At 40.9% G+C, this 22,228-nt stretch overlaps 1 protein-coding gene across 1 annotated transcript in view; it reads left to right on the top strand.

Moving 5' to 3' along the window:
• The first annotated feature begins 3,958 nt into the window (after positions 1-3,958).
• Positions 3,959-22,228, top strand: part of rbm28 (RNA binding motif protein 28) — a 39,102-nt gene continuing 20,832 nt past the window's right edge. Inside the window, exons 1-7 of the mRNA XM_060842536.1 lie at positions 3,959-4,115; positions 15,492-15,635; positions 16,055-16,149; positions 19,388-19,463; positions 20,018-20,110; positions 20,283-20,354; positions 20,956-21,106. Coding sequence (XP_060698519.1) covers positions 3,959-4,115; positions 15,492-15,635; positions 16,055-16,149; positions 19,388-19,463; positions 20,018-20,110; positions 20,283-20,354; positions 20,956-21,106 — 788 coding nt within the window. The remainder of the gene's footprint in view (positions 4,116-15,491; positions 15,636-16,054; positions 16,150-19,387; positions 19,464-20,017; positions 20,111-20,282; positions 20,355-20,955; positions 21,107-22,228) is intronic.

The following is a 22,228-nucleotide window of genomic DNA, read 5'->3' as shown; positions in this document are numbered from 1 at the left end:
CCATCGTTACAGTTACTGCACGATCCTCCACCCCAATTTTTAAGCTCAGCAATATAATCAAATCCCTACCTAATAGATTACTTCCAATGTCAGGAATATATAGTAATTGTCCTATCACTTCCTCTTCATTTCTTCTAATTAGGGTTGGTTCAAAAATAGGCACCAAGAATTCTTTGCCTTTTACTCCGGAAACCTTAAGATACTCCTTTTGTCAATTTAACGCCAGTAGGTCTAAAACTTAGAGATGACCGTGCCGCTGCTGTGTCCACCAAAAATACTGCCTCTTCCCCTTCAGGTCCCACCTTTAAATTTATCAAGGGTTCCCGGTGGGTCTCAGGAGCAAGGAACCCCTGACTCCCCTAATCTTCATCTAAGGTCATTTGGGAAAAGGCTTCCCTTGTGCTAATTCCGGACATTCACGTTTAAAATGTCCCACTTTCCCGCAATGGTAACACCCTGCCTGTTGCCTCCTTTCCTGGGTATCTGACCCTTGTTTTTCGTGTCCTCCCCTACCCTTCCTGTTATCCCCTGATCCCATTCTCCTTTTTGTTATTTCTTCTACTGCCTCCACCATCATTTTGGCTTTCTGTTTCTGCTTCTCGTCTTCCCTTTTCACATACACTTTCTGTGCCTCACATAACAGCTCTTCCATCAGTCTTTCACTCCATCTATTTAATTTCTGTAATTTCTTTAGTATGCCCGGCCATGATTTAGTTACAAACTGGACCTTTAAGAGTCCCTGTGCTATCTGATTATCGGGATCCATTCCCGAATACTTCCTTGTGGCCTCCTTGAGCCTTTTAAGAAATGCAGAGGGGGTTTCATCCTTCTCTTGTCATACTTCAAAGGCCTTAACAAAGTTTTGTGATTTAGGTGCTGCCTCTTTAATTCCTAATATTACCATTTCTCGTAAATCCCGCATTGACTCCCTATCTTCTCATTATTTTCCCAATGAGGGTCAACAGTTGGGAATTGCTGTTCTGCTGGGGCCCCTTCTTCCCCAACTGGGTGTTTCTTTTCCCATTCCTATAAAGCCGCTCTCCGAATAATATCTCGTTCTTCCCCTGAAAATAATGTTCCTAAAATTGCCATCAGTTCTCCCCAGGTATATAAATTAGGCCCTAGGAATTGGTCTAATTGTTTGGCTAGTCCAACTGGATCCTCTATTAAACTTTTCATTTCCTTTTTAAAGACCCTAACTTCACTGCTAGTTAAGGGAGCGTTTACATTTCCGATTGTACCTTCCCCAATCGGAACCTCTCATAAGGGACATAATTTTATACCCCTCCTTTACGTGTGGTGGCTTGAGTGATTCTGGACCCTCCCCCCGCACCCCTCCCCCCTCTAGGTTTTGCATCTTTTAGTTTAGAGTCCGTTCCCCTTTCTGTGTCTGGACTCGGTTCTACTTCGGGAGCTGTAGGCTTGTTCCGGGGAGTAGTATATGGGGGCAGCAAAGACGTTAAGGGATCTCATTATGGCTTTCCTTTTTCATTCTTTTTTTCCCTGATTCCTCCGTATTCATGGGACATAATTTTACTCCCATGCTCCCTATCCAATAAGCCGCATATTCTGACTCTTCTTGACTGTATGTTTCTTTCCGATTGACGTATATATTTAGATCTTGGCATAGCCAATCTTTATCGGATCCATACTTGGGCCAAAAAAAACCCAGGCGCCTTAATATTTTCTCTAGTCCAAACGAAACAACAATAGTTTATCATTTTAGCCTTATCTTTCTCCCGCGTCCAGGAGTTGTGTACCCAATTACCCAAGATTTTCCCCAAAGGACTGTCGGACGGAATATATTCCCCTTTAACGTTATTTACAGATCAATCGTTACCCAGGCAACTCCACGTGCCTCCCACTGCTGCTAATTTAATTAATTTTAACGAGGTCCGGTGTCACCTTCTTCCACACCCCCTTCAGGGTCCTGACTAGACACCTTACTCGTCCGATTAATCTGACCTATTATATGCTTTTTGAGACTTCAACTATTCTCCATTAATCACTTTTATGTAAGGAAAAAGAGATTAGTTAGAAACTGATAGTAAGGCAGCCACGACCTGTAAAAAGAACAGGAGTTAACATTTTATTTCATAATCTGTAAAATCCTCAACCATAAAAGAAATCATATTAAAATTTCCATAGAAGAAATCAGATTCAAAACAGTCCCGGATCTCAAGCTCCAGGGAACAAAGCACAAACATTCAATCACCAACAAACAAATGTGCATTCAAACCGAATCACAAAGGGTTAAACTTTAAGGATATATCCTTTAAGACCTTTCCCTACCCGGGTCTTGTGCACAAGAGTTGCCCGACCGAATCCGCCACGTCTGCCCGCTTTGTTTCCAGGATCTCCAGTCTGAATTGTACTCGCCCAAACCGTGAACGACAAGCAAGGGAGTCAGAGATCACCAAAATCGGCGAGGTGCACCTCCCCCATCGTCCCAAGAGTGTCGAGCGGTCGGAGTTTTGGATCCCGAATGAGGCCCCCAAATTGTGAGAAACAGAACTCACTCACAAATCAATCAGCCTGAGACAAAGCCTTAGAAACAAGAACAATTTATTACAGTCTTGCCAGAACTGGACGCTTCTGTAATCAAGCAGAAATGCGTGCGAAAACAGAGCACGTAAGCAATCATATTCATTTACAAGCCTCCCTTTTCCCATCCTATCATTAGCCAATTACCTCACTTGTTTTTTTCTCTCTAGTTATTTTCTTATCTGGCCATCCTGCTGTCCTTGTATGTCTGCATTCTTTGTTCCTTGTTTGTTATAGCTTGTTCTTTTATCCAGTTTCTCCTATCATACTATAAGCTTTATTGTGAAATGAAAGTTATTTCCTAGCTTAACACTATTTTCTTTAAAAGACCCTCTATATTCATTAAAGTCTTAGCCTTAAGTATGCTACAAGCTACAAGAATTCCGTGACCGTTTGTATAATGTTCCCCTTCCCCTTCCCCCACACTTCAACCCCTCACCCATCTGCAAAAACAACATTTCTAATCTCCCACAAGAAACAAACTTGTAAGGAGATCTCAGCTATCTGTAAGAATAATAGGGTGGTTATGGTAGGGAATTTTAATTTTCCAAACATAGTCTGGGACTGCCATAGTGTTAAAAGTTTAGATGGAGAGAAATTTGTTAAGTGCATACAAGACAGTTTTCTGATTCAGTATGTGGATGTACCTACTAGAAAAGGTGCAAAACTTGACCTATTCTTGGGAAATAAGGCAGGGCAGGTGACTATACATCTCTATGACTCTATAAATAACCCTCTATCAAACGCCCCAAAATTGACACATTCAAAATTTGGGAAAATTGAACTCAAAGTTAGAAGATCATAAATTCAAGACCAATCTCATATTTTGAGTACATAATCTGGATTGACACAGTGCAGTACAGAAGGGGCATTATCAAAGGTGCCTCCTATCCGATAGGCTATTAAAAAGGCTTAGCTGAAGTGGCCATTAACAAGACTAGGTGAAACATATTCAAAAGAGATTTTCCAACTGACAACTTTTCTTTGAGCTATATTTGTACCTTGATACTAGTGGAGAGGAAAGCATGTGTTCTTTTTTTTACTGATATGCTTGAGTTTTCTGTAACCAGAAGGAATTGATTTAATTCTGCCAATACTGCATTTCTTTAATTACCTGTCAGAGGTGGCCTAGAGATAATAGCCTTTCCAGTGGCACATATATCCAAAATCATTGGTTTTTAACGTTTCAATAATTTATGAAAGGAAGTTATATGATATGCCAATATAAGTGTAAATGATAGAATCTTATTAGTAATAATTAATACAAAATCGTCTGTCAAAGAATGATAAAAAAATTATTTCTAAGATCTACTGGGTACAGTATATGTGGTTTCCAGGACGTTTGTCTCCAGCCGGACTGTTTACGGTAGCTACTCTGTTCCAATCGGAGCGGATAAACTGTAACACATTAAAGATGGCCGCTACCGTGGGAGAAGAGCTGCCGACGGTCAGCGGTCGTTTGACGACTGTGTTTGTTCGAAATCTGCCCAAGTCTGCGGTTGGTGAGCAACTGGCGAAGATTTACAGTGAGCTGGGCCCGATCAAACACTGCTTTGTGGTGAATGAGAAAGGTGAGGGGAGAGGGAGGAGGGGGAACACGTGGTGAAGGAACAGCAAGCCGGGACAGTCCTGCCTCCTTTTCCTGGTGATTTAGCTGAAATCTTCATAATTTCCAGAGTCAATAAGAGAGGTGAACTCGGGCTTTGCCAGTCGTATGGAGAAGCTTTATAGAAACATAAAATGGCCACAATACAGAAGAAGACCGTTAGGTTGATGGTGTTTGTGCCAAATCTAAACAAGGAAAAACTCGGCTAGCTCCGTTTCCCTTCGCCCTGCAACTGTTTTCAGGTGAAAGTGAGGACTGCAGATGATGAACATCAAAGTCAAAAAGTGTGGCGCTGGAAAAGCACAGCAGAGTCCTGATGAAGACCCTATGCCGTCTACTCTCCTGCTCCTCGGATGCTGCCTGACTTGCTGTACTTTCCCAGCGCGACACTTCCCCACTTTTCAAGTGCCTATCTAATTCCCTTACGAAAACCACAATTAAATTTGCCTCAGCCACACAACTGAAGAGTCCATTCAGGTTCTGATAAGTCAGCAGTTGTTCCTTTCACCAGTCGTCCTGAATTGCTATCTCCCATTCCACAAATGGGAACAGTTTCTCTGTTTTTCTGTAACCTGTTTACATACCTCATTATTTTGAACAGCTCTTCTACTTTGGTTGTGTCAGCTTTGCAGAAGAGTATTTGTGTTCTTCTGAAAAGTGGTTTACAGTGTGATCATGGACAGATAATCTGTTTTGTGTCTGACGATCATTGAGGAGTGGATACTGGCCAGGACAGTTGAGTTAACACTTATGCTCTTCAAATTGCCAAAAGTCACATGACACTGAGTTTATTTGAAATCACAAGCTTTCATAGCACTGCCCTTTCGACACCAAGTCAAAGCGCAGCGCTCCTAAAGCTTGTGATTTCAAATAAACCTGTTGGACTATAAACTGGTGTTGTGTGCCTTTTGACCCTTTCACCCTAGTCCAGCACTGGCAGCTCCACATCAAGGCTTCAAAAATGCACAGTGGGATCTTTTGGATCCACCTGAACAGTTAGATAAGGCCTTGGTTTAACTCATCTGAAAGACTGCCTCAGTGCTCCCTCAGTATTGTAGCAGAATGTCATGCTTAATTTTTTTTGCTTGCAACCTCCATCAAATCTCAACCTTTTCTCCTGTGAGGAGAACAACCTCAGCTTTTCAATCTGTGTAACTGCATCCTCTCATCTCTGGAATTGCTCTTGTAAATCTTTTCCATCCCCCTCTAAAGCCTTCATATTCCTTCCAAAGGTGAAATGCCCATATTTGACAAAATACTCCAAGTGAGATTGAACATGTATTTTGTAAAGGCTTATCATCATGTTCTTGATATTGTAATGTATGCCTCGATTTATAGAGCACAGGATCCCATGTGTCTTTTTAACTACCTTTTCAACAACTCCTTTCAATTTGTGAGCATTTACTTACTCCTCTGTTCTTGAACCTTCTTTAGAATTATACCTTTTATTTCAAATCACCTTGCCTCAGTCTTCATACCAAATATATAATTGGATGCTTTTCTGCAATAAAAGTCTGTAATATTTCTATCGCATCTCACAACTTGTCTCTGTCCTTTTGAAAGTTTTAAGTATATTCCTTAACAGCTCATAATGTTTTTGAGATTTGGTTATCTACAGAGTTTGACATTATGGCCTTTACACCCAAATTTAGATGATTGCGATCTATCAAGAAAAGTTTTGTCCTCTTATCAGTGCCTGAGAAGCACCAGTGTTTACCTTCCTCCAGTCTGAAAACTAACAGTTCACCACTACTGTTTCCTATCACTAACTTTGTATTTCTGCTGTCACTATAATTTTTATTACAGGCTTCAACTTTGCTGGCAAGTCTAATATATGACACTTTATGGATTACTTCTTAAAGTGCATGTACACCACATCAATCACATGAACCTTATCAACTCTCTGTTATATCATCAAAAATAAAATCAAGTTGGGTAAACTCAATTTTAAAAATCCAGATTATCATTTCTAAAAGTTTTCACACCACTGAAATTAAGATGACTGGTCTGTAAATCTTGGATTTATCCATAAAAGCTTGTTCAAAATAAGTGTAATGTCTGTAATTTTCCAGTGTTCTAGCGCACACAATTTTAGTAGCATCTTCTTTCATGGGAATTTAGTAATTCAACCATGGCCTTTGTCTTTATGTATAACCTTCTGATCCCTCATCATCCCATATCTCTTGCTACCCTTTTAAATGTACAAAAGGTTTTACATTCTTTAATATTACTTGCCAGTATCTTATATTCTCTCTTTGCCTCCTTTTGTCCTTCTCTAAGTTTCTTCTTTCAGTCTGCTTCTACTTTGTATTACTAATCTGGTATTTGTCATTTGTTGTATTAAACTGCTATCAGTCGTTTCCTATTCATAGACATGAACAAGGAGCAGAGCTAAGCTAATTGTAACCTAAAACCCACATTTCCCACCTATCTCTGATAATGTTTCAACCCCCCCCCCCCAACAAAATATATCCACCTCTGCTTTAAAAATATTCAAAGATGCTGCATCTACTGTCTTTTCCAGAACAGAGGTCCAAAGACTTACTGCCCTTTGTGAAAAATTGCCGCATTTTTGATCTAAACACTTTTTTAAAAAAACAAGATCCCCTAATTCGAGATTTTCCCAATAGAGGAAACATTCTTTCTGGATCCAACCAGTCAAGCCCCTTCTGGATCTTATGTTTTAATCAGGTTGTCATGTTCTCTTCCAGACTCCAATAGATACATATATCCTGTATAAAATTTCCTCACAAGGCAATCTACACATTTCTTTTGAACTGCTGTTAATGTATTTACATCCTTAATTAAGGTAACCAATAATATTCGCAATACTCATTGGTGTCACCTGTGCCATTTTATAACTGAAGTGTAATCTCCCTATTTTTATATTCAATTTTTCCTTGCAATAAATAATTCTATTAGCTTTCCTAATTATCCACTGTAACTGGTCACTATGTTTTGTAATTCATGTACTTGATCAGGTGGATCACTCTGCATTTTAGAGCTCTGTGATTTCTCACCATTGAAATAATATGCTTTTTAATTCTTCCTATGAAAGGGAAAATTTAATTTCTTTGTTATTTGTTCATATCACTGGTGAGGTTGCAGTTATTACACATCCCTATTTCCCAGGTGAAGGTAGTGGTGAGCCACTTTCTTGAACTGTTGCAACACTTGCATTGATGTAAGGAAGAGAATTCTAGGATTTTGGTCTAGTGACAGTGAAGGATTGGTGATATTGTTCCAAGTCAGGATAGCATGAAAGAGAGCTTGCAGGTGCTGGTGTTCTCTATTATCTATGTCTCCTGCGAAGAAGCAAAAAGGATTGGAAAAGAGAGATAGGGCAGCAAGTTCTGGCAAGCCAAAGGACAAGCCTCAGTTAACCTTGTGGACATATACCATTCCCTCCACCCATAACAAATTTTTTTTTGTCATGTATGGGAAGGGTAGTTTCACAACATAGTTAGGTTTTTAAGAGTTGTATGACAATTGTTTTTAGTTGTTTATCAGAAGTTTCAAGTTTTCTTTACAATAAGTAGTAATCCTAGTTAAGTATAAAAATCTGCATTTTCTGTTCGCCGGGGTTTAAAAAGACATACAGTACTTTGATAAAATCTTTTAAGTTTTGTGATGAGTCCAGAAACAGCAGAGCTTGGTTTTCAGCACAGTTTGTCATCATTGTCATCCTGTTCCCCCTTCAGTTGAAGCAAAAGGCTCAGAGATAGAGTAGTTTTACCTCCCTTTATTCTAGGCCCTGAGAAAGTAGGAAGTGAATTTCTCACCACATTATTGCTGGCATATTATCTGCTGTTGTAGTATGAATATAACTGGTCCGTTTCTGATTAATGATAACTCGCAAGTTGATAGTGTGAGTGGGTGATGGTAATGTTGTTGAATGTCAAAGGCTGATGGTTAGATTCTCTTATTGGAAATGGCCATTGCCTGGCACTTACATGGCACATTTGTTACATGCCACTTATCGGCTCAAGCTTGGATGTTGTCCAGGATATGCTGCCTATGGACCGAGACAATTTCAGTATGTGAGGAGTTGTATGTAGTGCTGAACATTCTGCTATCTCTCTGTCTCTGTCTCTGTGTCTCTCTCTCTCTCATTGAGTGTATTTAAGACAGCTGGGTTATGGGGACAAGGCAGGACAATGGCGATGACAAACATATCGCCCACAATCAAATGGCAGAGCAGACATGATAACCGAATGGTTTGTTTCTGCTCTTATGGTCTTTTATCACTTTGTTGATTATGTAAAATGGACTGAAAGGGTGGTAATTGGCCAGATTGAATTTGTCCTGCTTTTTGTGCATAGCGACATTTCTGGGCATTGTTCCACATTGTTGGGTAAATGTCAGTGTGGAAGCTGTACCAGAATAGCTTTGACAGGGCACAGCTCGTTCTGGAGCATGTCTTCAGTACGTTTGCTAAAATGTTGTCAGTTCTCATTGTCTTTGCAGTAATCAGTAGCTTCAGTCTGACATATGTGACGCTGGGAGCCTGAGGAGTAGGCTGATATGGCTTATCTGCTTGGCACATCTAGGTGAAGGTGGATGTGAATACTTCAGCCTTGTCTTTTGCACTAATATGATCAACTTCCCCATCGTTGAGAATAGGGATATTTGTGGAGTCTTCACAGCATTTATTTTTCATTCGCCACAGGATGATGCAGTCTGTAGAGTTTATATCTGATCCATTAGTTATGAGACCATTTAGCCCTGTCAGTTGTGTGCTCCTTCTAGTGTTTAGTGTCTAAGTAGTCCTGTTTTGTAGCATCTTTAGGTATCATCTCAGTTTTTTTGTTAGGTAAGATGCTGCTCCTTATATAATCTCCTGCAGTCTTCCAGTTCTGTGCGCAGACCTCGACGACCCGTGTAGCTAGTAAGAAGAATTGAAGGATTGTTGATTATGCTTCAATTGCCATGTCTTTGCCAACTCACTTCACTTATCTATATCTTTTTGCCACCTGCCAATGTCCTCTTTACAACTCAATTTTCTATCTATCTTGGTGTCATCAGCAAATTTGGCAAACCATTCTTTCTGTCCTTTCATCCATGTCATTTATATAAATTGTAAACAGTTCAGATGCTAATGCTGCACACAGTACTCACTACATTTTGCCAACTTGAAAAGACCCATTTATGCCTACTCTCTACTTTCTGTTAGCCAGCCAGTCGTCTTTCTATGACAACATGCTACCTCTGCAAAATTAGCTCCTGTTTTCCATAATAACTGTTGACGTGACACTTCATCAAATGTGTCCTAGAATTCTTAGGTACAGTAAATCCACTGGTTCCCCTTCATCCACAACTCATGTTACTTCTTCAATGAATTCCAATAGATCGGTTAAACATTTCCATTTCACAAAATCATGGTGACTCTATCTGAATACATTGAACTTACCTCAATGCTCGACTTTTATTTCTTTCATAATATTTGCTCATGTCTTCCTTTTGACAAATGTTAAATGAACTGTCATGTAGTTTCCTGTTTTCTCACTCCCTCCATTTTTGACTAACGGAATTACATTTGCTATCTTCTAATCTATTGGGACCTTCTCTGAATTGAAGGAATTTTGGAAATTTAAACCCAACACATCAACTATTTCACCTGCCATGTTTTTAAGACCCTAGGATAAGGTTCACTGGGACATGAGACTTGTCAATTTGCAGCTCTAACAATTTACTCAATGCCACTTCTCCAGTATTTGTAATTTACTTGAATTCCTCCCTCACATTTCCTGATTTATAACTACTTCTCGAATGTTACATGTAGTGAAGACTACCATTTTTTTATTTTCCATTACCAATTATACAAATTTTCTTTTTATAGAACCAATGCTCACTTGGTTATTTCTTTCTTTTTAGAGTCATAGAGATGTACAGCATGGAAGCAGACACTTCGATCCAACTTGTCCATGCTGACCAGATATTCCAACCAATCTAGTCCCACCTGTCAGCACCCGGCCCATGTCCCTCCAAACCCTTCCTAATCGTATACCCATCCAGTTGCCTTTTAAATGTTGCTATTGTACCAGCCTCCACCACTTCCTCTGGCAGCTAATTCCATACACGTACCACCCTCTGTGTGAAAACTTTGCCCCATAGGTCTCTTTTATGTCTTTCCCCTCTCACCCTAAATCTATGCCCTCTTGTTCTGGACTCCCCACCCCAGGAAAATACTTTGTCTATTTATCCTATCCATGCACCTCATGATTTTATAAACCTCTGTAGTCACCCCTCAGCCTCCGACACTCCAGGGAAAACAGCCCCAGCCTGTTCAGCCTCTCCCTATAGCTTAAATCCTCCGATTCTGGCAACATCCTTGTTAATCTTAACTGAATCCTTTCAAGTATCAGTCAAGATTAGAGTAGTGCTGGAAAAGCAGAGTAGATCAGGCAGCAACCGAGTAGCAGGAAAATAGACTTTTCAGGCAAAAGCCCTTTATCAGGAATGAGGCAGGGAGCCTCGGATGTGGAGAGACATATGGGATGGGGGTGGGGCTGGGGGTAGATAGCTGAGAGTGCAATAGATGGATGGAGGTGGGTAAAGGTGAAAGGTTGGAGCAGATAGGTGGGAAGGAAGATGGCCAGGTCATGAGGACGGTGCTGAGCTGGAAGGTTGGATCCTCTGGTAAGGGGGAGGGAGTGGAAATGAGGAAACTGGTGAAGTCCACATTGATGCCATGGGGCTGAAGGGTTCTAAGGTGGAAGATGAGGCGTTCTTCCTCCAGGCATCGGGTTGTGAGGGAATGGGGATGGAGGAGACCCAGCACCTGCATGTCCTCTGCAGAGTGGGAGGGGGAGTTGAAATGTTCGGCCATGGGGTTGATTGGTGTGGGTCTCCCAGAGATGTTCTCTGAAGTGCTCTGCAAGTAGGCATCCAGTCTCCCCGATGTAGAGGAGACTGCATTGGGAGCAACGGATACAGTAAATGACGTGTGAAAGTGCAGGTGAAGCTTTGAACGATGTGGAAGACTCCTTTGGAGACCTTGGATGGTGAGGGGTGAGGTGTGCGCGCAGTTTCTGCAATTCCTACGGTGGCTGGGGAAAGTACCAGGAGGGGAGGGTGGGTTGTTAGGGGGGCGTGGACCTGACCAGGCAGTTCCAGAGGGAACTGTCTTTATGGAAAGCTGATAGGCGTGGGGAGGGAAATATATCTCCGGTGATGGGGTTCATTTGTAGGTGGCAGAAATGTTGGCTGATGATGCGATGTATACAGAGGTTGGTAAGGTGGAAGGTGAGGACCAGAGGGATTCTGTCCTTGTTGTGTTTGGACAGGTAGCGTTTGAGGGAAGGTGCAGGGCATGGATGAGATGCATTGGAGGGCATCTTTAACCACGTGGGACAGGAAATTGCAGTCTTTAAAGCAGGAGGCATCTGGTGTGTTCTGTGGTGGAACTGGATCTCCTAGGAGCAGATACGGCAGCGATGGAACAATTGGGAAAGGGGACAGCATTTTTGCTGAGGCAGGGTGGGAGGAGGTGTAATCCAGGTAGCTGTGGGAGTTGGCAGGTTAGTAGAAAATGTCAGTGTTTAGTCGGTCACCGTTGATGGAAATGGAGAAACCCAGGAAGGGGAGAGAGGTGTCAGACATGGTTCAGGTGAATTTCAGGTCGGGGTGGAATGTGTTGGTGAGGTTGATGAGCTGTTCAACCTCCTCGTGGGAGCAAGAGGTAGCTCCGATGCAGTCGTCAATGTAGCGGAGCAAAAGATGGGGAGTGGTGCTGGTGTAACTCCAGAAGATAGAATGTTCTATAATAGCTGACAAAGAGACAGGCATAGCTTGGCCAGTGCGGATGCCCATGGCTACCCCTTTCGTCTAGAGGAAGTGGGAGGATTCAAAAGAGAAATTGTTGAGGGAGAGGAACAGTTCAGCCAAACCTTTGAAGTATCACAATATCTTTCCGAAAGGAAGGAGACCAAAATTACATGCAATATTCCAAAACTGGCCTAACCAATGTCCTGAACAGCTGCAACATGACCTCCCAACTCCTGTGCTCAATGCATTGACCAATAAAGGAAAGCATACCAAACGCTGCCTTCACTACCCTATCTATCTATCTGCAACTTCACTTTTAAGGAGCTAAAGGAGCTATGAACCTGCACTTTAAGGTCTCTTTGTTCAGCAAAACTCCCTAGGGCCTTACCATTAAGTGTATAAGTCCTGCTAAGATTTGCTGTCCCAAAATGGAGCAACTCACATTTATCTAAATTAAATTCCATCTGCCACCTCTCAACCCATTGGCCCATCTGATCAAGATCCCGTTGTAATCTGAGGTAACCTCTTTGCTGTCGACTACACTCCAATTTTGGTTTGCTGTTTCCATCTGCAAACTTACTAAGTATACCTCTTATGCTCGCATCCAAATCATTTATGTAAATGACGAAAAGTAGTGGACCCAGCACCAGTCCACTGGTCACAGGTCTCCAGTCTGAAAAACAACCTTCCATCACCACCCTCTCTTCTACCTTTTGAGCTAGTTCTGTATACAAATGGCTGGTTCTCCCTGTATTCCATGAGATCTAACCTTGCCGACCAGTTTCCTGTGGGGAACCTTGTCGAATGCCTTACTGAAGTCCATATAGATTATGTCCACCGCTCTGCCCTAATCAATCCTCTTTGTTACTTCAAAAAACTCAATCAAGTTTGTGAGACATGATTTCCCATGCACAAAGCCATATTGATTATTCCTAATCAGTCCTTGCCTTTCCAAATATATGTACGTCCTGTCCCTCAGGATTCCCTCCAGCAACTTGCTCACCAACAACGTCAGGCTCACTGATCTATAGTTCCCTGGCTTGTCCTTACTATCCTCCTTAAACAGTGGCACCATGTTAGCCAACCTCCGAGCTTCCTTTTCAAAATGTTTGTAGAAATTCTTACCTTGTGTTTTTTATATTTCAGGCAAGTTTATTTCTGTATTCTAATTTTTCCTTCCTTATTAATTTTTTTTTTAGTAATTGTTTTACTGGTTTTTATATTATGTCAATCTCCTGATCCATGGGTGGTGGGTCTGTTGCTTAGAATGCATCTATTCTGAAATATCCAGTTAAACATTTGCTACAGCATCTCTCTTGACCTACCCTTTAATCTGATTTTTCCCATTTAATTTTAGCCAGTTCTGCTTTTATGCCCTCCTATTTAAGTTTTAAAACATTTGCTGTCCCTAAACATGAAGTAAATGAAAAGACTTCAAACATTTAATATAGATGTGTTTGTCCTCAATCAAATTGATTGTTAGCATTTCCCACATGCTACAAATGTGATACCTTGTCTGTCCTGCCATTGTTAATTACTTAATTATTTTATTCAAATATATTTATTAATGTATTTGTATATCTTGTCAACTTGCCCCTAGTTGCAATACGAATTTGAACCTTGGGAATAGAATAAAGTGTAGTCACTTAGCAGAATATCATCAAGTTACTAGCTGCTTATGTAGCAGAGTAATAAGCAATTCCTGGAGACTGCAGAAGCAAAAACAAAGGAGCACCTAACTCCCTCAATTACACATCGCCCAACGTAAGTGAAACATTACGTAGAAGTTACAGCAAGAAGAAATGGGCCACCTTGTTGTTGTACCACACAGACTTGTAACTGTATTAGTTTCCCTTTTAACCAGAATTTTCAATGCAAAGGGTAATGCACTTGACCTATAACAAACCCTCTTCGTGCTACTGCTGAAAGATTAGATGAGATTAGATTAGATTCCCTACAGCATGGAAACAGGCCCTCCAGCCAGAAGGATGGTAAGGACAAGCCAGGGAACTATCGAGCTGTGAGCCTGATGTCGGTGGTGTGCAAGTTGTTGGAGGGAATCCTGAGGGATAGGATGCACATGTATTTGGAAAGGCAAGGACTGATTAGGGATAGTCAGCATGGCTTTGTGCATGGGGAATCATGTCTCACAAACTTGATTGAGTTTTTTGAAGAAGTAACAAAGAGAGTTGATGAGGGCAGAGCAGTAGATGTGATTCGGCAAGGTTCCCCATGGGAGACTGATTAGCAAGGTTAGATCTCATGGAATACAGGGAGAACTAGCTATTTGGATACAGAACTGGCTTAAAGGTAGAAGACAGAGGGTGGTGTTAGAGGGTTGTTTTTCAGACTGGAGGCCTGTGACCAGTGGAGTGCCACAAGGATTGATGCTGGGACCTCTACCTTTGTCATTTACATAAATGATTTGGATGTGAGCATAAGAGGTACAGTTAGTAAGTTTGCAGATGACAGCAAAATTGGAAGCGTAGTGGACAGCAAAGAGGGTTACCTCAGGTTACAAAAGGATCTGGACCAGATGGGCTAATAGGCTGAGAAGTGGCAGATGGAGTTGAATTCAGATAAATGCGAGGTGCTGCATTTTGGGAAAGCACATCATAGCAGGACTTATACACTTAATGGTAAGGTCCTAGGGATGTTGCTGAACAAAGAGACCTTGGAGTGCAGGTTCATAGCTCCTTGAAAGTGGAGTCGCAGGTAGATAGGGTAGTGAAGAAGGCGTTTGGTATGCTTTCCTTTATTGGTCAGAGTATTGAGTACAGGAGTTGGAAGGTCATGTTGCAGCTGTACAGGACATTGGTTAGGCCACTGTTGGAATATTGTGTGCAATTCTGGTCTCCTTCCTATTGGAAAGATGTTGTGAAACTTGAAAGGGTTCAGAAAAGATTTACAAGGATGTTGCTAGGGTTGGAGGATTTGAGCTATAGGGAGAGACTAAACAGGCTGGGGCTGTTTTCCGTGGAGCGTCAGAGGCTGAGGGATGACCTTATAGAGGTTTACAAAATTATGAGGGGCATCGATAGGATAAATAGACAAAGTCTTTTCCCTGGGGTCGGGGAGTCCAGCACTAGAGGGCATAGGTTTAGGGTGAGTGTGGAAAGATATAAAAGAGACCTAAGGGGCAACTTTTTCACGCAGAGGGTGGTACGTGTATGGAATGGGCTGCCAGGGGAAGTGGTAGCGTTCCAACTGGTCCATTTGCAACATTTTAAGAGGCATTTGGATGGGTATATGAATTAGGAAGGATTTTGAGGGATATGGGCCAGGTGCTGGCAGGTGGGACTAGATTGGGTTGGGATATCTGGTCGGCATGGACGGGTTGGACTGAAGGGTCTGTTTCCATGCTGTACATCTCTATGACTCTAAGCTGGAAAGATGGAATTAAAATTACTTTCCTGCAATTTTAAGCAGAAAGTTGTTGATGGTAGAATAGTGGACTTCCAATGCACTGTTTTTGTATGTGACCATTACCCAGTGCTGTGTAGCAGTGTTGTCCTTCGTTTTGGTTCAGTTCAGTGAAGAACAGTGATTTGATTCCTTTTTCCTTTTCCCCCAGGGAGTCAGACTTGTCGTGGTTTTGGGTATGTGACCTTCTCACTTCCGGCAGATGCGCAGAAAGCTTTGAAAGAAGTGAAATTCTATGATGGCCAGAAACTCTCTGCTTCTCTTGCCAAGAAGAAGCTTTTGGGAAAGAAAGCTGGTGAGTGTTCCAGTATGTTAACACATAGAGCCCTACTCTTTGCAGACAGAGTGAATGTGTACACACACTGCGCCTGTTTCAAAGTGACAATATGGGTGATACTTTTCTCAGGTACATTCCTCTGGTCAATGCCTTGACCATCAGAGTCAATCTGTGTGATTTTAAATTTAACCAAAGACTGTCAATTAACAGTCAGCCGTCATTTAACTTAAACATAGTCATGTACATATCAATCAGAGTCCCATTGCCAACCAATCTTCACTTTCTTCTCATAGAGTGTAAAATGTTGTTTCGCTTTACATTGGTGTTCTTGCAACTGTCCCAATGAGTGGAAGAAAAAAAAAATCATCACCGTGTCTTTTTTTCAGCAATATTCAAGTTTTGTGTTACCAAATGACCATTTTACATTTCCTTTGCAGCCCCCAAGGAAGCTTCTAAAGCCAATACAAAACAACAAACACAGAAGAAATTGCAGAAGAAAGCAAGACTGATAGTTCGAAACCTGAGTTTTATGGTACTGAGTCAACATTCATTCAATTTAATTTCATGCTACTTTCACTTTATTGTTTACACACAAAATTCCATATGGGGGCTTTGTTGTGTGCATTGTTCATTTGGTCAGCAATTACATATAAATAAGAAAACTCTATCACAAAAATCTAACTTTAATTAAAAATGTATTAAAAGTATTCTAATACAACTAGATTAATCAGTCAGTGAGTCCACCTTGAGTACATATCCTTGTCAGCTTCTGTCTAAAGTCCTTATGCAGAAGAGACAAATTATTTTGGGAACCAGTTTGTCCTGGATTTGAGGGGTTGTAACTCATTCTCTGAATCTACCCAATAGTAATTAGAGAGACAAGGGATGATTTTCACTGTGTATGACACTCTTTAGTATAATTATTTTAAAAGGAATGTCAGCTCATCAAATGCCTTTTCTTGCTTTGTTTAATAATTTCTGTATCCTCAATATTGGTTGTTATATTGATTGGTCAGCTCTGGAATGCCTCGCACATCTCTTTGGCCACATACACGGTAGTGGAATGTTAAAAGTTCTTGTTTCCCAAAGTTATTTTTTTTAAAAAACTCCTTGAAGACTCTGTGCCATGATCTTTCAGTGTTGTGCATGGAAGTTTGTCTCTGAAATTGAATCCTGCAATAAATATCTCCGGTGTCACCTATGAGTCAGTTTTCATAGTGACTTTACATTGTGAACCTGCCTATGATTTTGAGAAGTGGTGACATTAAATACATAGCCCTATGTCTGCTCTTAGTTTCTATCGAATCTATTCTGTTATTCCATATGATGATGGTTGATCCTCTATTTCAATGCCATATTCTCGCTTTCTCCTCATACTCTTGATGCCTTTAAAATCTAAAACACTTATTTATTTCTCTCTTGAATATACATAGTGACTTGGCCTCTACAGCCTTCTTTGTTAGAGAATTCTATAGGTTCACAACCCTTTGAGTAAGAACTGTTTATCCTGATGAAGTGCTTATGCTCGAAACGTCGATTGTCCTGCTCCTCGGGTGCTGCCTTATCTGCTGTGCTTTTCCAGCATCTCACACTCGACCATGTATGACTGCAGCAAGACATGGCTGCATCTAAATTCAAATCTCTGTTTTATTTTCTTGCTGTAAAGGCCAATGTAATATTTGACTTCCAATAGCTTGCTGAACTTGCCTGTCTACTTTCATTGACTGGTGTGTAAGGATATCCAGATCCCTTTGTACATCCACACTTCCCAATCTAACACAGTTTAACTAATACTCTCCCTTTCTCTTTTTCACACTGTAAGTCTGTAATGTAATATAGTAAAATTAAATGTTAGATAAATTTAACATAAATTAACTCATTGATCCAAAGTCTATTGATAGTTGGGTGTATTGAATCAAACATCCAGTGAAGTGAATGAGAATTGGAGGATACATTCCACTGATTAGACTCGTACCTGTTCTAAAGGATTAATGCTGGCAAATAGCATCTCAGCTGTAGCATATTGCTGCAAGACTGCCTTGTGATATTGTCCTGGAATCAAATATCTTGAGGTGCTTTGTCAATGACCTTCCTTCCAACATAAACCATGAAGTGGGAATGCTCACAGCTCATTGTGCAATGTTTCGTCTCATTCGTATCACCTATAATAACAGCAGTCTGTGATGATGTGCACACAAACTTGGACAGCATTAGATTTGGACTGATAAGTGGAGGTAGCAAGCAGAAATGACTCTGTCCAACGAGAGAGAATCTAACCATCTCCCTTGACATTCAATGACATTATCATTGCTGAATCCCTCACCATTAACACCCTCGGGTTATAATTGACCAGAAACTTCATTGGGCAAGACACTATACTGTGACTTTATGATTGTTAAGAGACTCGGAATTCTGTAACAAATAACTCTCTTAAGCTCTATGCCATCCACAAGGCACAAGTCAAGGGGATGATAAATTACTCTCCAATTGCCTAGATTAGTGCATCTCCAATAACAATTAAGCTTCGATACCATTCGGGTGTTTGATTGGCATCTTAACATTCATTCTGTCCACGGCAGTGAGTATCACATACTAGGTACACTGCAGCATCTCTCTATGCTTCCTTCATCAGCACCTTCCAAGCATGCAACTTCCACCATCTAGAATAACAAGGTTAGCTAGCTCATAGGAACACTATCACCTGTAGGCTTCCCTCCCAAGTGGTACATCATCTTTCACTGTTGTTGGATCACATTCCTGGAATTCCACCCTGCAGCATAAGGGTTGGAGAAGATAAGAAGGTAACTTGTCACTGCCATCACTAGGGAAATTAGGAAGGTGCAATGAATGCTAGTGATTTCAGTAATTCCTTGAAAGAATATATTTTGAAAATGTTGAAACAGCTTAACTGATCATGCAGTATCTGAACTGTAAAGTAATACTTGGGTTGAATTAGCTGTGAGCTAGTTTGCACTTTCCTTCACTCCTTGTGATCCCATCCAGTGGGACTTTGCTCTGCTTTCTGTGACTTCTGGAAGCAGGACAGGGTGGTCTTTGTGATGTAAAGGGTTTGAAGTTGGAAGCTCAGTTCAGTTAAATTGGTCTGCAACACTACGAATGACTGCAACACTGACTATAGATAGTATATGTATGGGGAAGTGAATAAAATCAATGGCAAGTTACTGGCGTTTTTGGCAGGCACTAAATGATGGTTTTAAGTGATGGTTTCAGTTGTGTTAATGTTTGAGTGAAAGTCCTTCACCTAGCCGGTGATGTCCAGCAGGACGGGCAGTGGACAGTTGAAGAGAAGTCATGGAGGAAAATAGTCTTTAGCGAGGTAGACCACGCTGAGAGGATGAGCAGAGATGACTTTGATCTCAGTCACAGAAGTTGCCATTTATCGTATTTGTTTAAGTCTGTTTGAGTGCTGAACCTGAGGTTCAAATATAGTTGTGGCAAACATGTGATGGAGAAAGGCATGAATTTAAGAGGTTGAAGGATTTTGGAGAGGAAAGTGAGGTCAGAGATGGGGTAGAAACATAAATAGAAGCAAGGATCAGTCTGATGGTAATTTACAAGAACAAAGGAATTGAGAATGAGACCTTTAGAGGAGTGTGTTGATTTTCAGATTATTTCAGAAAGAATTATTTCAATATTGTTGTTGAAACGATCATCTCAATATCTCCACAACCTCTGTCCAAATATTTTCCTCTTTTCAAACGTGGCTCAATACCTTTGGAACTGTAACTAATGGTTACTTTTCTTTTCAGTGTTCAGAAGATGACCTGAAGACACTTTTCTCGCAATATGGGACTGTACTGGAGGTTCACATCCCTCGGAAAGAAGGTTAGTGATAAGAGGGAGAACCATCTGATTCAGGAAGCTTGATACTGATCTCATAACCTCACAGCGAGACATCTAATCCAGTCTGGACTGGACTATTTGTCTGGGCTTGCAGTGTTCCAGTCAGTTATAACATGTACAGACACGGAAGCTACAAGAAACTTTAGAGAAGTTATAGAACAAAGGGTGAAATCATAATCAAGTGAATAATTCTATGAGAAACAAAAGGGAGGGAAAATTGGAAAGGATTCTAATGATGTGTAAAGTTTCAAGGATTGCCAGCAGACTTGCTTCGGTTCTATCATTGCCCCACCTTTGCACTCAAAACTGACTCAATGGTGAAGCATATGGGTGTCTCCATATTATGTTAGTGGCACTGTCTCCTGTATCAGTGTAAACCTTATGTGAATTCTCTCTACATTCCAAATGTATGATTTTGTTTATACTGCACAGAGTTCAGATAATTTCTGTTCATTAAAGCAATGCCATATTTGATGGAATGTTTCAAATTCAAACATCACATTTCTGAGTGGCCTGTGTATTTTTTTCTCTCTCAGATGGGAAAATGCGAGGATTTGCATTTGTTCAACTGAAGAACCTTCTGGAAGCTGGGAAAGCCTTGAAGGGAATGAACCTGAAGGAAATTAAGGGTAATGAGAGAATTTAACAGCTACTGTATTGTGGAGTAGAGGTGGGGATTGGGAGGTGTGGTATGTGGTGGTATGGCAAGCTTCACAAATGGGAGGTTATGCCTCAAGGGAGGAAAGGCTGAAAGGAGCAGCCATACTAAGCCGATTGTGTCTGATATCCTTTTTTGTTCAGGTCGTCCTGTAGCAGTGGATTGGGCAGTGGCCAAGGACAAGTACAATGCAGCAGTGAATCTCGAGAGTACAGGTAACTGGAAAAGCTAAGTTATTGAAACCTTCAGATTTTCCAATCAGTGACCTTGCGTAAGGAGAGATTGCTCTTGAATTTTTGCTTCTTTGCTGATTACCTTGCAGTTTGTTGCCCATCTATACTAAAAAGCTTCCATTTATATAAGCACCTTTTAATAGTAACATTTCCAGGTACTTTAAGAGGACAGTTGTCAAAAAAAAAGCACTAAATCACATTACCTAGAAATTAGGTCAGAAACTTTGACACAAGGACAGGTTTTAAAGAATATGTTTAAAGCGGGCAGGAAGTGGAGAGGTTTAGGGAGAAAATTGAATAATGTAAGGCTCAGGGATCTGAAGGAATGAATACCAGTGGTACAGTGAAGAAAACTGGGGATGAGCAAGCAACAGGATAGAGATCCAAGAAAGTTATAGGGAGAGGTATGGTGCAAGCAAGAATGAAATTTTAAAAACTTAAGCTTATACCTTACCTGGAGCCGGTGCTGATAATCGAGCAAAGGACATGATGGGTAAGTGGGATTTGGTACAGAGTTAGGATGTCACTTTCTGTGAATGTATGTCCCTGTTGGAATTTACAACAACATAATCATTAATGGCAGGAGCTGAGGATAAGGATGTTCTTCAGGCTGCAGATAAAAACAACAAAAGTCAGGAAGAAGCAGATAGTAAGGACCATGTGGCCGAAGCAGAAAAAGAACCTGCGAAGGAATTGAATGTAATGCTGCAGCGGAATGTCGTGTCCAAAAAGAGGTAATGGAGCATAATGTCAATCCTCTCTCCATAGATTGATGCTGTTAACTGCTTGAGAGTGGTTTCGTTCAGGTGCAGCTGGAAGTCAGTAAGTTGCAGTCCTTTCAGAAGGCACTGACCCATGATATAGATCACCTCACCTGGTTCTAACACACAGGTACTGAGCAGCAGAAAGCTTGTCTTCTGTAGAGAGGAGTATCACAGCTACATGCCCTCTATTGGAGTTCCACACTCACATTTCAGGATGCATTGAACAGTAGAGATAGTGTAGGTCCTTATTTACTCCTCTCTCCTCCACCAGCATGAGTTCTGCCAGCAATGTGATATGACTGCTGCATATACCTATAGGATTCAATAAGATCACTCCTCTAACGGTATAGACCTAACTCACTTAACCTTTCCTCATTACCTTTCCCCATCATTGCAGGAATCTGTTATCTGGACCTTCCCTGGACAGCTTCAAACACAATTCTGTCCTTTCTCAAGTAAGGAATCAAAAGCTGTACATAGTACTCCACATGTGGGCTCACTAAGGCCCTATACACTTGTAGCAACACTTCTCTGCTTTTATACTGATTCCTTTTGCAATAAATGTCAGAAGTACAATTGCCTTCCTAATAACATGTGGTATCTGCAAGCTGAGTTTCTGTGATTCAAGCACTTCAATCCCTTGCATTTACCTTCCTAATTTGTTGACCTACTATAGGCCTTAAACTTAGTAAATAATTTGTTAGTGTAGTGCTAGAGAAATAAAATTTGCTTGTGGTAACCCAAAGCAGACATACAGGAATCAAATTAAATGAAAATAAACAGACGGCTGCCATTTGATCCATCATGCCTTTTTGGAGCAATCCAATCAATTGTCTTCATCTATTCTTTCTGGAACTCACTACCACAAGAAGCAAAGGAATGATGGGGCAAATAATGTATTTGCATTCAAAGAAAGCTAGATATGTGCATGACAGAAAGTAACTGGACAATGTTAAGGTTTGGGTAAAATATGGGAAGAAACTTAGAATCAACACTAATTTAGATTGTTTGAGATGAATGCCCTGTTTCTGTGCTGTAAACACTATAAAACAGAGTCCAGAATTCTAGGTAAATTGAGATAGCCTTCATGGC

The sequence above is a fragment of the Hemiscyllium ocellatum genome, chromosome 23, assembly GCF_020745735.1.
Source record: "Hemiscyllium ocellatum isolate sHemOce1 chromosome 23, sHemOce1.pat.X.cur, whole genome shotgun sequence".
Lineage (NCBI taxonomy): Eukaryota > Metazoa > Chordata > Chondrichthyes > Orectolobiformes > Hemiscylliidae > Hemiscyllium > Hemiscyllium ocellatum.
The sequence above is the reverse complement of the archived record's forward strand: the minus strand, read 5'-3'. Positions and strand labels throughout refer to the sequence as shown.